The sequence below is a fragment of the Tiliqua scincoides genome, chromosome 4 (assembly GCF_035046505.1).
Source record: "Tiliqua scincoides isolate rTilSci1 chromosome 4, rTilSci1.hap2, whole genome shotgun sequence".
In the NCBI taxonomy this organism is placed as follows: Eukaryota; Metazoa; Chordata; class Lepidosauria; order Squamata; family Scincidae; genus Tiliqua; species Tiliqua scincoides.
This window is the reverse complement of record NC_089824.1, coordinates 151,334,942-151,350,100: the sequence shown is the minus strand read 5'-3', so window position 1 is coordinate 151,350,100 and position 15,159 is coordinate 151,334,942. Positions and strand designations below refer to the sequence as shown.

Sequence of the window (15,159 nt, the reverse complement as noted above, 5' to 3'; positions counted from 1 at the left end):
CACCCTTGGTCTCATTGCGCCCAAAGAAGTGACCCGAAAGATAATACCTTTTGGTTTTCATCCCTTTTGGACCTACCTCAAGGAAAATTCCTTTCACTTGTTGGTGCCAAAGCAGCTAGATGTACTTTGTTGAATAACTTATGTTTCATGCCAATTGGCAGTAGCAGCCATAGAAGGAAGCTGGAAACAACACTCCCAGATGGAGATGTTGCAGCTACTATTGTGGTGTGGACCCACCTAAAAACTCTCCCCAAAACCTTCCCTGCTATCAGTGGCATCACTAGGGTTTGTGTCACCTGGAAAAGAGGCCACCATGTCACTCCCATGATGGACCTCCTCCCATGCAGTGGGTGGGCCAATGCCCCAGGCGGTGAGCATGGTGAAGCACCATAACCCCGCCCCTGCTGGTTTTTATGGCTATAACTTTTGATAGCATAGAGATATTTCAGTTGTGTTTGTTTCATTGCATTCTGCATGAAATTATGTATTGAATGATGCATAATATGATGGTATTTATTCAAAAATACCAAGATTTTAAAAAGATTTTTGGCCAGTAGTGGCGTCACCCTCCCCTGCAAGTCACGCGGTGCAACCTGCATCCCCCCTAGCAATGCCACTGCCTGCAATATACATCACAAAAAGTAATGTGTGTCTTTTAATGATGTAAGTTCAAAAATGCTAATGCTACTACAATAAAGCAAAATAGAAATCTAATGGGGAGACATCCACTGAGTACCAGTGAACCAGTGGTCTCAGATACCATCCCCAAAAAGACACTGACTCTTCATCAGTCATCTTCCATAGCACCTTGCAGATTCTTGTGGGCTTCTGATTTCCCCCATTAGTCTTATCTTTTGTGTCTTTTTATTAAATGTTATGTTGTTGGTAGCCAGGGCTCTTCAGTGGATTGAAAGATAACTACCATAGATACTCAGGTATAGTACCTGAAATTTTTGCCAAGTAATCAAGCTCCAATTATCACTTCGCCTTATCTCCGGGTCAATCAGAAGGCAGAGCCTTTCAACTCTGAACAGTTTAGTTTCTCTGCTAAGCTTAGGCAGGCAGCTGGTTAGTTGCTATAGTTACTTTCCTTGAACGTTCCAGCCAAAGTTAACCTTTTATTCCCCTCCGCTCCCTTTTGCTGCTGCAACCTGATTCCCTTTTGCACAGGCTTTGCATTTGGCAGAGGTCTTTTTTTCCCCTCGCCACCAGGATGGGATCCCCTTTCCATTTGAAGCTACAATTCAATGCAGCATTACTTAAGAATAACACCCATGGAAAGCAGTGGGTCTACTTCTGAGTAAAAAGGATTGCAAATATATGCAGCTGCATCTCTCTGCTGTGAATTGAATTGCACACTCTCAGTTATGTGTTATGGGTTGTATGCTGTATGTAGAGCTTCTGGCTTAACACACCAGACAGCTTAAAGGTGGGTTTGATTCATGGTTCTCCTGCAGTGGTTGCCAACATTTTTCACTTGCATATCCCTTGGCAATAATAAATTGTACCCTTCATATTAGCAAAATGTTTGTAATAATACAAGCCCGTATCTCCTCTCTATGAAAACCCAGACTTCATGTTTTCATCACAGTGTTTTCTCTTTTTATCTGTTTGCGGAACAGAAGACTCTGCCTTTGCACTGTTTTGCACCAGGAGTGTGCTGAGAAATTCTGGGTGATTGATCACTTTCCATATTATGTTTTAGCTTTTTTACTGTGCTGGTTTTCAATCACTGGTTCATACATGAATTGATGACCAAAAACTAGCTGTTGGTGGGGCTTTCAAAACCAACTAGCTACCTCCATTCCTGCCTTGCTGGTCCTTGCAAGGCATTCTGGAGCATGACCTGCCTTTTTCTACCATTATTCCATTCTTTTTCAAGTACCCCTAAAGGTCCTGTTGAGTGTCCCTGGGAGTACATGAATACCAGGTTGGGAACCACTGGTATGTTGTTTACAGTGCACTTACTCTGATAGTGTTTACAAAAAGGTGGTGAAGACCACAATTTTAAAAGAATAAAAATGTATCTTATGATCTTTTACTATGTTTTTAATAAATTAGGGGCTACAGTTCTTAGGTAACAATTAGTGGTAGGTTATTTTTCAGGATCTGGCCTGGGGTAAAATCAGACAAAACTATAGTCAGACACCCCTCTAAGTTTAACCCCCGACTTATCAGAGCGTCATAGAAAATTCCATGATTGTTGGCTCAAGACCTGCCCTCGACTTATCTGTGGGGTCAACTTATAGGCGAGTATCTGCGGTAAATATTCTTAAAGACATCTAATTTGCAATCTAACACTGAAACTTTGAAGGTTTAGAGGCAGGAACAAGAAATCTACAAATACATTTTTCATGCTAATTCAGTTGATTGCCTCTACAACTGCAGTTTTTGGTTTCACCATAAGTAAAGTGTGTCAAAAATGCAAGGAGAGAGAAGCATATGCACATAACTTTGGTGGACAGCCTGTAGTGCCTCCCATAGGTTTATGCCTTACTGCAATAGACATGTATCATGCAACTAAAAGGTGAGAACATAGTCATCTCTGAAGGTGGAGAGTGGGGTTTCCCCTGAACAGGCTCTGAAAACTTGTAGCTGCCCTGGCTGAAATGGGATAGTTGGAAGGCAATCTCTTCGTAAATACAGCCACAGTGATTCTCAATATCACATGGCTGGTGAAAAAAAATCTGCTGCAATTATGGGAAATTGCTTCTGGCGGTGTCCATATAGCTTCATCTTAGCCACTGGCGTACATGCCAGGGTAACCTCCAAATTAGATTACTATAATGTGCTCCATGTGAGACTGCAATTGAAAACAGTTGGGAACTTTGAAGTGGTCTGGAATGCAGCTGCATAGCTTTTGACAGGTTCTAGCTGCTAAAAGAATGTAATGCTATTGTTGAAGGAACTCATCTGATTTCAGTCAGTTGCCAGGTTTGATTCAAGTTGGTAGCATTAAAAGTTTGGAATAGCCTGGACCATTCTGGTTATTACTTCCTCCCATGTGAACAAACCTCTTCAGCCCTTTGATTATCAGGTCTAAATCACTATGCCTTTTAGAGGTCAAGTTGCCATCTGGGGTCTTCCCCTGGGGTCTGGAGATAAGAATAGGCCCTCAGTTTGGCTGTACTTGTTGTAAGAGGCGACTAAACAGCCACTGGGTAGATGGGACTCCTTAGCCTGGGAAGGCAGCTCATCTGAGAGAAGGAAAACTCTGATCCCAAACCTCCACTGCCTTGTGGCTACATCCAGTTATGGAAAAGGCTTCAGGAGTCAACCTTGAGGCCAAATCCGGAGCCGGAGTCCCTAAGGCAGTTCATGGCTGAACACTGTCACATCCATATCTCCATATCTATCCTCCATATCTACCTTACCCAGGCTTCGCGCACTGGAGTGGACACTGTTCCGGAACCACTATTCAGAGTGCGATACCATAGTCTTCCGAGACTGAAGGATGCCAACTGCAACTGTCATCTGCTCAAAGTAGGGCCTTTTCAGTAGGACCCTCAAATTATCTATCCTCTGATGTTCACTTGGCTGTCTTTTGTTTACAAAATGGGTTGAGATGTTCTTTTTTAGTTGGGCCTATAGGCTCTGAAAGAGACTGAGGGTGCAATCCTAACCAATTTCCAGCAGGGCAATGCAGCTCTGAGGTAAAGGAACAAACATTTCCTTATTTTGAGGAGGCCTCTGTAAGTGCCACCCAACTGCAGGATGCAGTCCCATTGGGACAGCTATGCCAGTGCTGGAAAGTTGGTTAGGATTTGGCCTGAGTTGTTATTCTTTGCTGCTATGATTGACTCCTGAATTTTTGCTTTGTTTGGTATTGCAGTGGGTATATTTTTAAATGTTTTAGGGTTTATGTGTTAGGGCATATTGTTGTAATAGTTGTTAAACCACTGTGGGGACTTCTAATAAGCTGAAATAGAGGTATAAATGTAGCCTGGCTCACAGTGATGTTTTTCAAACATCATTGCAGGTACACATTCAGCCTGACCCAACTTTGGTCCTGCTTTACATGCTGGGGAGAGGGGAAAGGGCTGTGTGAACTGGCCTTTAGTATCAGGCCAATTTAGATGAAATGAAGTTGTCTACAGAAAATCTACCCAACTGCAAGGGGGGTAGATCACATGTTTTTCTTCTAAACCTTACTGGAAAAAATACCCTTTCTTTCCAGCAGCGTTTGCAATATATCATTCTGTTTTAAAGTAAGTAAATGGTATCCTATGTGACATTTGTATGGCCGATAACTTAATTTAAAAGTTTTATACTGTGTGAGATAATTAATGAGCTCTAATATCTCTTTGCTGTAATTACACAATAAATCACATGCAGTAAAACTCACTTTTGCAGAGCAGGACAGAGGTTTATTGCTGGGAGAACAAAGGCCATATCTGAGGCTTTCTGTATTTCTGGAATTCTTAACCGTTCTTCACGTCTATCTATTCCAGTATTCTGTTTCTCATGATGAGCAGTACCAGATGCTTTTGGATAGTTAAAGGAATACCAAAATGGGAGGTTTGGGAATAGCTTGCTTGTAAGCATTTGTTTTATAGGGATGTCGAAAAGCATCTACAAGTGTGTGCATCCTGCTCAGATTTTTGACATTTGTTTTAGTTTGTCATTTTTGGTTTTGGACACTTTGATTGTGATTCGGAGGATTGCAAAGTCCTGCATGTACTGTCGTTTGCACTTGACCACTTGTCAGTGCTCTCTTTCTACATCTGTAGTAGCTGTAGAACCAATGTGTCATCTGACAACTGGGAATGTTATGGTTTTGGTGAGATTCAAATCAAGCCTCCATCTCCTGGTTTTCCTTTCCCCTGTAATTAAAAGCAAGGTGATGTTAAATATAATATGCTGCCAAGTTTCAGACTGCGATATAGTTTGATGTGTTTATTTTTTGCTCTCCTGCTATTCAGTTTGGATGGAGTTTTACACCTCCTAACTAATTTTTTATGTAGTGTTGCTGGCACTTCATAGCTGATTTCATTTCACTTGACTCATACACTTAGTTACTCCCCACATGAAGTCCATATAGGGCTTTGGACAAAAGATGCTGTAGAAATCTCTGTTCTTTGCCAACAATATGCAGATATTTTTGTTTGTTCGTAAATTCTGTAAAAATCAATTATCTAGCACGCTTGCTTGTACTTCTCAAAATGGAGTATATGAAAGAAAAGAGAGCTCAGAGGGCAAGCATTTAAAAAAACAAAGAGCTGAGTCTTAAATCCCAAACTCCTGTCAAGAATAAAGTGATAGAACTAGAAAGATAAATGAGCTTGGGTGCTTTTATATAAAAGTCAATCCAACTGCATGAATGCAGTTTGTAGTATAAGCTGGCATTGTAAACGGAATAAGGATCTGCCAAGTTTTCAATCAGTTTCCTCCTTAAGCCTAATGATACGTTTTCATTAGTCTACAATTTTACCAGTGTTCACAATGTCCTTATTCAATTTGTATCCACTCAAATACTTAAAAGCACTGTCCTTAAAAGTATGGAAAACTTAGCTGTACGGAAAATACTTTTTCACTGAAGACTTACAAGTAAAGCTGTATATTTATTGTATTGGATCATGCAAAATATTAACACCAGTCAGTAAAACTTGTAATGTTACTGAATGCCCACTTAACATTTTATTTCAGTTAATGAATTTTGATCCAGTTTTTCATTAGAACTCAGAGCGGCTTGCAGGTAAAACTTTTTTTAAAAATCATAAAACTCCAATAGAATAGAGCAAGCTGTAAAATAGCAAACTAGCAGCTAAAAGTATAGATGCGTTAACTGTATAATTTAAAGGCAGATGGCCTTGCAAAACAGAAATGTTTCGGTTCATTTAAAAAACATAGTGATGGGAGGTTAGATAAAGGAAATGGAAATCTTCAGGAAAGGAGTTCCCTAACTGTGAGGCCACTGCTGAGAAAGCCCTCTCCTGTCTTTGCCACTGGTGGGCCTCAGCAGTGGATATCAGTGGCCAGGTAGGTTGACATGTTGGCAGTCCTTCAGGTGGCTTGGTCCTAGACGGTAAAGGGCTTTAAAGAGCAAGATTAGTTGGAAAAAAAATATCTGTAATATGGTCTGACCTATGAGACACCTGATTTGGTCTGCATGCATTCTTTGACACATTTTTTTCTGTTTTTAGAGCCTGGCAATTATAGTAGGGCAAGATTTTTAATTTTTTTTCTTAATTATTCTTATAGGAGTTTGTTTTTTTTGCTTGTGTGTCTGTCTTTCAGTTATTAACCACTATTCCCTTAAGTGTTTACACTTAAGTGCAAGGGACAGAAGCATTTTACAGCCAGGGAACTTCTGTAGCCTTTTCCATGTTATGCTTTGTGCCTTCCAGTTTTTCTCTTTACCTATTTGCCATTTACTTACTGATCATTGAAAGAAATTTGCTCTAATTTGTGCTAGCTGCTCCCAGAGCTACTTGGTGAACAGTAAGAATGCATCTTGGGGTAGTCTGCCTCTTTCCTAACTTCAATTCCTCTTCCTTTTGGGGGCTTCCCCAACTGTGATTAGGTGGAAGGTCTAAATGCAGTTGAAACCCAGAATTAAGGCTTGGGTTTGGCTACTAACTTGATTAGTTGCAACAATCTGACTTCTATATTTCTGTGACAATAGTGGTTTCTTCCCTGTTCACCTCTATTACAATCTAAAATTCAGGGTGATGATGATCTTACTTCCTTTGTTAACCTTCTCAGTTTTGTCATGTCCCCTGCTGGCTATAGGCTTGCAACTTTAAAAAACTGATCCAACTGCTATTTTGATTTTGTAAAATTATATGAGGACAGCTGGCCTGAGGCGAGCAGAGACTTTCAGCTCAGCTGAAAAAGACCCAGCAGCGGTCATGGAATATCACCAAAGGAAGAGGTGGCCTGAGGGGAGTATGCAGCTTGGATTGAGGAAAGGAGCAGGTGGTCAGAAAAGCCTATTTGAAGTGATGGCTGGAAGACATTCAGGAACTGACTCCAAGCAGAAGGGCAGAAAGCTATTTTTTTCTTGAGAGGTGTGTGTGTGTGTGTGAACAGTCTTCACACAGCTTGAGTAGTTGGCTTTAGATCATGGTGGCCAGCAGATGTTTGATCAAGTCCATTTCAAGGAATCTCATGTCCTGTATTAATCATACTTACCCCAGCAAATGCCAGTTAGAACTTCTGTGTGCAGGAGAAAGTCTGTTCACGCAGGGAGATCTGTGTCAATCTCTCCTCTGCTGTTCCCTGCATCCCCTGACCATCTCATCCTGATGGTCCTCCAGTTCTTGGAAACTCCCCCCCCCCCCACGTGAATGAAGCTTCTTCCATTCATGGTCATACTACTAGGGATACTACTACTACTACCAGCTCTCTTGTTTGTCATGAACTTTGCTCCAATGCAATTTTTCCTGGAACAATTAATAACTTGCAGAGCAGCACAAACCCTGCATTTCTAATATGCCCAATATGCAACTGTAATATTCCTTTGTGCAGGTTAAGCCCATTAGATCTAGTCCCACTCTCTGGGCCAGTGGAGATCTTTTCCCTCTTCCACATGAAAGCCCTTTAGCTGTTCAACATCTGAATATCCACCACAGATAAGAGGTTGATCCCACAGGAAGGTGGATAGTTACACTGTTGCTGCGTCGTAGTTAAATATTATTTCCAAGAGCACCTGTAGCTGGGCCAAGTGGGATTGCCAACCTTGGCAAATATTACCGTACATTTTATGTCCCTTAGGAGGTACTTTAAAGAACAGTCTGTCTCCTTGGGTATCCTTATTTCTTCAGAGCATGGACACTTCCCGGATACAAGTGTTTTGGGTAAGAGTGGGCAATAAGGAAAAATTGGCAAAGGATTTCACTTCTAGAAACTGAATTATCAGGCCAGCAAATTAAAAAGGGGGGGGGGTGGCAGGCACCCATTTTGCCAATTATCCCTCCAGTTATTTTTCTTCTTTGTGTATTTTCTTTCTTCTGATCTTTTACTGACATTTTCTACAACAGAAGTCTTGATTAATGCCAGATGTATAGCAGAGCTTATGAAATTCATTGCTGTACTCTCCACTGCAGATCAATAAATACCCATGTTTTATTCTCTGAAATCTGCCTTCCACTGCTACAAAAACACCCTTCCGTTAACAACTTGAATACATTTATGCATTTTAGAGCTATATTAAAGTCACAGTAGTAAATCAGCAGTTTTATGTTCTTATCCAGAGGTTTTTGGGTTCTCTTCACTTTTTCAGGTAGTAGGGGACTCATTCTGAATAATTGTTACTCCAAACCTGACATAAGCCAGACGAGTTCGGGTTCTTCCAAGCTAGTTGTCTTCAATATGTCTTCCAGTGATTGACAATGCATGCACGCTGTTGAAGTCACTTCCGTAGTACTAAGTCAGCTTGATGCTGTTCCTGTAAACAACTTTCAGAGGGATAAGCATGCTAGTCTATGGTAGCAAAAACGACAAGGAATCTTGTAACCCTTTTAAAGGCCCGCACATCTAATGTAGGGCAAACTTTCACGAACTCCAGTCCACTTCATCAGATGCATGAAGCGAAATCTTCAGCAGGCAGGTGGGCATGGCCAACACATGTTCCTTTAGTTAGGGTTACCCTATTGTGGTTCTCTTTATATTTGAAAGAAGGATTGCGAGGCCAGCTCAATTTTAGAGGCAACTCAAATTGTCTGGTTTGGCACTATTTTTAGGTGAAAAGCAGGGTGCCATAAAAGAAGTACAGGTTGAGCCTCATTATTTGCATGGGTTCCATTCCAAGCACTCAGATGGCAAAAAACGCACTATAGCAAATCCATTTAAACAAAGTTTCTTTGCTTTGGTGATTTAAAAACAGCCTTGCTGACCTTTGTGATGTAAGATAAAAGTCATTAAGAAGACAGTCCATCAATCAGTCATCCTCCAAGTGCTTCACTCAGTCCCTCCCTTCACTAATGCACACCTGCTCAGGGGGAAGGGAAGGGTTGCCTGGAAAGAGGAGGACTGATGGATTGTCAGCCAGCTGCCCCCCCCATCATTAAACCCCCTTGTTAGGGGCAGGCCATTTCTGTTCTTTTTTTTTTTGCTTACTTGTATTTACGTCTATGCCTAATAAAGGTTAATGATACTTATTCTCTCATTAAGGAGGCTATTGTTAAAGGACTGTTCAGTTTTTTAAACTGATTTTAAAGGGATGCATTTTTCCCCTTCTCCAGGGATCAGTACATTCCTTCTCATTTGCAGGGGCCATTCGTGTTGTGTCAAATCCATGTATAAAAAATTCTTGTATAACAAGGCTGGACCTGTACATGCTTTCAGAATTTGTACTACATTGCAATGGAATACTACTCTGTCAGACCATATGTTGTGCATAATTTTGAGAATTATGCAAGGGCACACCTCAACTTTAAACACAATTGAATTGTGCCGTTCTAATTACACATCACTCCAGTTTTTACTATTCAAGCGGTTATTGCCTTTCTTTAAAATTCTGTTGGATATCTAGCAGGTATGAGAGTTGATACTGTTGCTGGACAGTTCAGATTTTGCAGTGGGAGTGTATGCTGAAGTTCGTGCACAGTGACTTTCAAAATGAATGAGGAGTAGAATTTGAGGATGCACAGGAGATAATTTATTGCCTGACCTATTTTGAGAGCATGTCTTCCATGCTGTCTAAAGGCAGTTTTGATTCCGCTTTGAAAGCACTGAATCACTTGTCCTTGAGAGAGAGTGTTATAAATCTAAAAATTTAAATCTAGCCTGAATAAACCTGCAGCCGTCTAAAAATGTGTCTATCTTCATGCAACCAGCTCCATATGTAACAGCAGCTGGAACTTGGTGTGCATAGTGTCTACTGTGCCAGAAGTGGCTGCCAGAAGTGAGAAATAGCGCTTACTTGCAGTAATTCCAATTATTGCAATAGTGCTCCTCAGTAGGGAGGACTGCAGCATCCAAACCACAGGACTGACACACTGATCACCAAAGAAGCTATGAGTTTTCAAGCAGTGGTCAGGATGTGGTCACTTATAATCTGCCAGCATGGAGATGTTTTACAAAATTGTTTTAAGTGCAGAAAATGAGATGAAACGTTGCCTCTTCATGACTTCTCAGTTCAGAACAGCTGTGTGTACTAGCCCTTTATCGCTGCTCATAACAATCCTGTACCTCTGAACATTATTGAAGGAAAATATTTTAAAGGATAGTAGTTGTGAAGGAAAAATATAAAATGGAATTGGGGAGGAAAACTACACTGTATGGGCTCAGTCTTATCCAACTTTCCAGCACAGATGCAGCCATGCCAATGGTGTGTGTGCTGCATTCTGCCGTAGCTGGGCAGTCTCAGAGGCCTCCTTAAGGTATGAGGGTGAAGCTCCATAAGAGCTTCACCCTCCCCTTTGCCTGGCACTTTCCCCTTTGCCCAGCAAGCCAGGCTAAGGGGGGGGGGAAATGGGACCATCTTATTGGCTGCTGCACAAGTGGGAGCTGGGCGAGATGATGTCCTGAAGGCTGTGTGCTTTCTGGAGTCAGTCTGCCAGAATTTGAGCCCTGTCCTCCCTCCCATTAACCACCTGAGATTAATTGGTTGCTCTGTTAGGGAGCTGGGTTGGAATTTTTTGTTGCCAACCTGTTTGGCTTTGGCTTGTGATTTTTTTCACCTACCCCAGACTGGTGTAAATTGGGTTATATGTTTAGGGTAATTTACCTTTGGTCACTTGGACAGGTGATATGCGGGCATGGTAGCCAGGATGATAGGGAATTCAGCATACATTATGAGGTCAGCAGGGTTGCAGGGTGAGCCAGATCTGTTCAAACAATACTTGTCCAGGTCTCTGAGATTGGCTGGCAGGGCCCCAGGCTGGATTGGGCAGAGGACAGTAGTTGGTGTGGCGTCTGGAGTATCTGCTCATCCAGCTACCTTGACCCCTAGGGTTTCGTGCTGATAAGCTCTCTTGGGTGATGACCGAGGGGGCTTGGAGCCGGGATGTGATGCCTGTGTAACCCAGGCAAGTAGATGGGTACTACTGTTTCCCCCAAATTAGTAACCTACACTTGGAGGGTGTTTTAGATTGCTTATGCTCAGATGCAGATTTTCTGATTAATAAAGTGATCCTTTATCCCAAGCCTTTGTCTGGTGTGCTCATTTTGGAGGTGCAAGGGTAAAGGGAATGTTTGTTCCTTTAACTCGGGGCTGCATTGATGCTGGAAGATTAGAATTGGGCCCTATGCTCATTATGTAAATTATCCCTTACCAAACATAATGAATTTTGCCTCTGATTTTTTTTTGTGTTTCTCTTGGATCTGTGGTACGAAATGTGGCATAAACAGACTAGCAAAAGTGTTCTGATGGTACTTCAAATAGTACAAGCAAGTGACTCTGAAATGTATTTGTTTTGGGGTCTGTTAGTTAGCTGTTCTGTTCATTGTTATTTCTGATGTATTTACCTTTGCCTGTTTTTCTGGCAGTGGGTATTTTCTGACTTAAGTGTACCAGCTTTCTTCAAGAAATTGATTTGTCCAAACTACGAACTTAAATAGTGCCAAAGCTAATATACTTGGAATGCAAATTACAAGAACTGAACATCTGTAGCATTTTCTTCCACATGCTTCTCAAGATGAAATGTGGTAACTGTTAACAGAGAGGCTGTAGTTGCAGAACAAGATGATGCCGAAAACTATTCCATATCATTGGCAAAAAAATCTTTGTAGGGTGATTGGACAAAGTATAGTATTGGTGGCTACCAAAACTGAAAACATTTAGTAATAGATGTTGCTGTCTTTCAGCACCCTCTTTTGGCAAATAACTGAAATCACACACTTCAATGCTAATAAATCCATGTATTATTTTATAATTCTCTGGCATGTGATTGATACTGGCACTATATAAGCACTCATACTGTGAGAAAATTCAAAGGGAAAATGAAATCTGGCATATCATAAGCACTGGTTACTACAGTATATACCACTCTTGTTCTAGAAAATATTTGAAATAGTTAGCAAAATATAGGCATGAAGGACCCACGTACTGTAATATCTCTAAGAAAAGATCCAAAATTGCAATCCAAATGCAAATCCTCTGTATTAAAAATATGTCTGTATTCATTTAGGATATTCATATTCTGATGTCCAGTGTAATAAATAAATTGCAAGGTGCTTTACAGATATTAAAGCATTGTAAAATTACAAAACTGACACCACAACAGAAGTACTAAGCAGCAATGAGCAACATAAAACCAAGTGAAAAAAGCAATATGTGATTTCAGTAGACAAGACAAGTGTCTTGTCACAGTTTTCTAAAATCACAGGTGAAAAGAGGTCTGTGTTATCCTAAAAGTGGAAGGTGAACAAAGGGGGACCAGGTGAACTTCTCCAGGGAAAGCATTCCCAAATGAAGTGCCACCTCAGGAAAGACCCTTTCATTGATTGTCTTGCCTCCAGAAGGTGGGGAGCATCTGGAGACAGGAAAGACCTGAGGCCTCCGAGTACCAGAGGTGTGGTACTGAATGCAGCTACCACTGATTCTTACATGATAGGGTGCCAGATCTACAGTACTTGGGACCAGAAGATAACTGTTTCTTTTGATATGATCCCACCTGATCGTTCAAGTATTTGGGAGATGTCTTCTCAACATTCTGCTCTACTTGAGAGCCATGCTGTAGAACTTCCTCTAGCCCCCATGATATCCTGACACTGAACAAAAATTGTTCAGCTTGGTCTAAAGCTGGCACGTCAAACTCATCTCATACAGTGGGCCTAACAGCATTCATGATGCCTGCTGAGGGCCGGAAGTGATGTCATTAGGCTGTGATGTCATTAAACAGGTCACAACCAGAAATAAGCACTTTTTCTTACCTAGGAACTCATTAGCTGTAAATGATAGAAGAGAAAATACACAAATCTTTATCATATTTCAAGATATGAGACAGCCCCATTATCATGCTCGCTGTCCTTTCAGCAGTGACACCTCAGCACTGCTTAGCAGCTGAGAGCCCAAGGACTAGATAAAAAGCTTCTGCAGGCCACATCCAGCCCCCAGGCCTTATGTTTGACACCCCTGGTCTAAAGCCTGCTTGATTTGTTATCCTCAACCTGTCTTTAAACAGAATTTTATCTGTTGTTCTGGTTTGTTATTATGATAGATGCTTTACAATGCAATCCTATGCTTGTCTACTCAGAAGTAAGTCTTCAGAGTGAAAGTAAGTTTAATTGGACTTACCCCCAGGTAAGTTTGATTAGGATTGCAGCTTTAGATATTTTTGGAACATATTAGAAAGGCAGGATATTATTGTCTTCATTTCTTAGTTGGTGTTCTGCAAGAGGTAAATGAGAAGAGGAAAGGGAAACCCAGATATTTTCTTTCATTTGCACAACATTGTGCTCTGAGTGTTCCTCTGGGTCCATATCCTTGTCAACTTAAATTCCTTGAAGTTGTGAAAAGCAAGCTGTAGTGGCCTGAGCACAAATGGTTCCCAATTGTGATGCAAAGCCTAATGACCAAAGGACAACAACAACAAAAATTATCAATTGAGAAGCTTGATTTGAAGTGAGGGGCTGTTTGCACTTCAGCTATTGGGACTTGGTTTGCATTGGGCAAGCTAGTGCTTGTGCAGCAGTTCACAGAATAGCACCACATGCATGTTGCTTCTTTTCACAATCTTCTACATTTCAGATCAAACTAGACTTATAAGAAAAAACAAGCAAACCCTGGTACTCTGTCATTTGCCCCTTTCAGGCTGCTTAAAGTATATCCTGTAAAGGAAAAGCTGGGGGATTCCAAAATCTTTCAACAATAGCTCCGCTTCTGAATATCTCACTGCATGATTATAAACTGAATTAGCGAGTGTTTTTCTCCCATTCTCCCCTGTCCCATCCCCCCCCCCCGCAAGTTATTTTTCCATTCAAATAGTTGGGGAATAACATAATTTCCCTTTATAGTAGCCGGAAAATTTCCAACAGATTTTCCCTTATGAAGTTTCTCGTCTTTTCTCTTCTTGTACAAGAGCTCCCTCTGCTTGAAAATTGTAGTGTAGTTATAACCTATACCGCATTTTTTACAAATTGCATATTTGTATGCTGCTACTTTTGCCTAATTAGATTTTTGTCAACTTGATATGTTTATGTTGTAATAGCTGACTGCTAATATAATTTGGCTTCTGAATCCCTTGATATTCTCACTAACCTGAAATAATAACTTTTGAAGGGCAGCCATCATTCAAATGGGGCTCTGGGGGGGGGGGGGACGTGAAAGAAAATGTATCAAAAGTTATGCCTTGATCCTTCCACTTAAAAAAAAAAAAAAGGCCAATTTTTCTGTCCTCGATACATGTAAGGAGGAAGGACCATGAAACTCTGTATGCCATCACTTATATGGTAGCTGTACCTGAACTTCTGTCTTTTGAAGTGTATATAGTACTTCAGCGATAGGTGCTTGTGCTTAGCCCCGATCAAATAGTAATTTCCTATGTATACCAGGTTTTTTCAGTCACAAGGAACTTGCTATGATTTCAGCTACAGACTTTGGTTAATGAATGTGTTTCGTGGAGTACTCAAACAGATAAACTTCTGGTTGGTGAGATGACAGCTCTGTAATGACTGGGATCAACAAAGGTGTGGTGATGAGCCACATGTTAGATCTTCAAAATTAATTTAAATTTTGACAGGATTTTATTGTTCAGTTGTTTTGGAGTGGCAAAGTGAAATAGGAATTCCCAAACAAATGCACACTGAGCCAACAAACACAGAGTCATTCTTAGGGTCATTCATAGAGCTTGGTTAACCTTCCTGCAATGCTTTGTTTGCTTCTAGACATTTTGCAGTCTATAGCATGAATAGGGCATGCAGTAATTAAAGCCTCATGAAACTGCCTCCTATGTAGTTGAACTTTTTCCTCTGTGTAATAAAAATCCTTTTATTTTGTTTATTTTCCAGGATCCTTTAGATCCTACACAGGCAGCGTTTGTGGTCAGCTCTCTGGTGCCAAATGGAGTGGCTGAGTGTGGGGGCGAACTCTTTCCTGGTGACCGATTGGTCTTTGTAAATAATACATGTTTGCACAACACCACTCTAGCAGAAGCTGTGGAAGTGCTGAAGTCTGTGCCAGCAGGAAACGTTCACCTTGGAATTTGCAAACCTTTAGGGGTAAGGGCTCTTCATTTTATGCTGTGTCACTTGCATAACCTGATTTGGATCTGG

The 15,159-nt window shown here is 41.0% G+C and overlaps 1 protein-coding gene across 1 annotated transcript in view; it reads left to right on the top strand.

Moving 5' to 3' along the window:
• The window catches only part of PATJ (PATJ crumbs cell polarity complex component), a 177,228-nt gene that overhangs the window by 41,468 nt on the left and 120,601 nt on the right, over positions 1-15,159 (top strand). Inside the window, exon 18 of the mRNA XM_066624595.1 lies at positions 14,896-15,105. Coding sequence (XP_066480692.1) covers positions 14,896-15,105 — 210 coding nt within the window. The remainder of the gene's footprint in view (positions 1-14,895; positions 15,106-15,159) is intronic.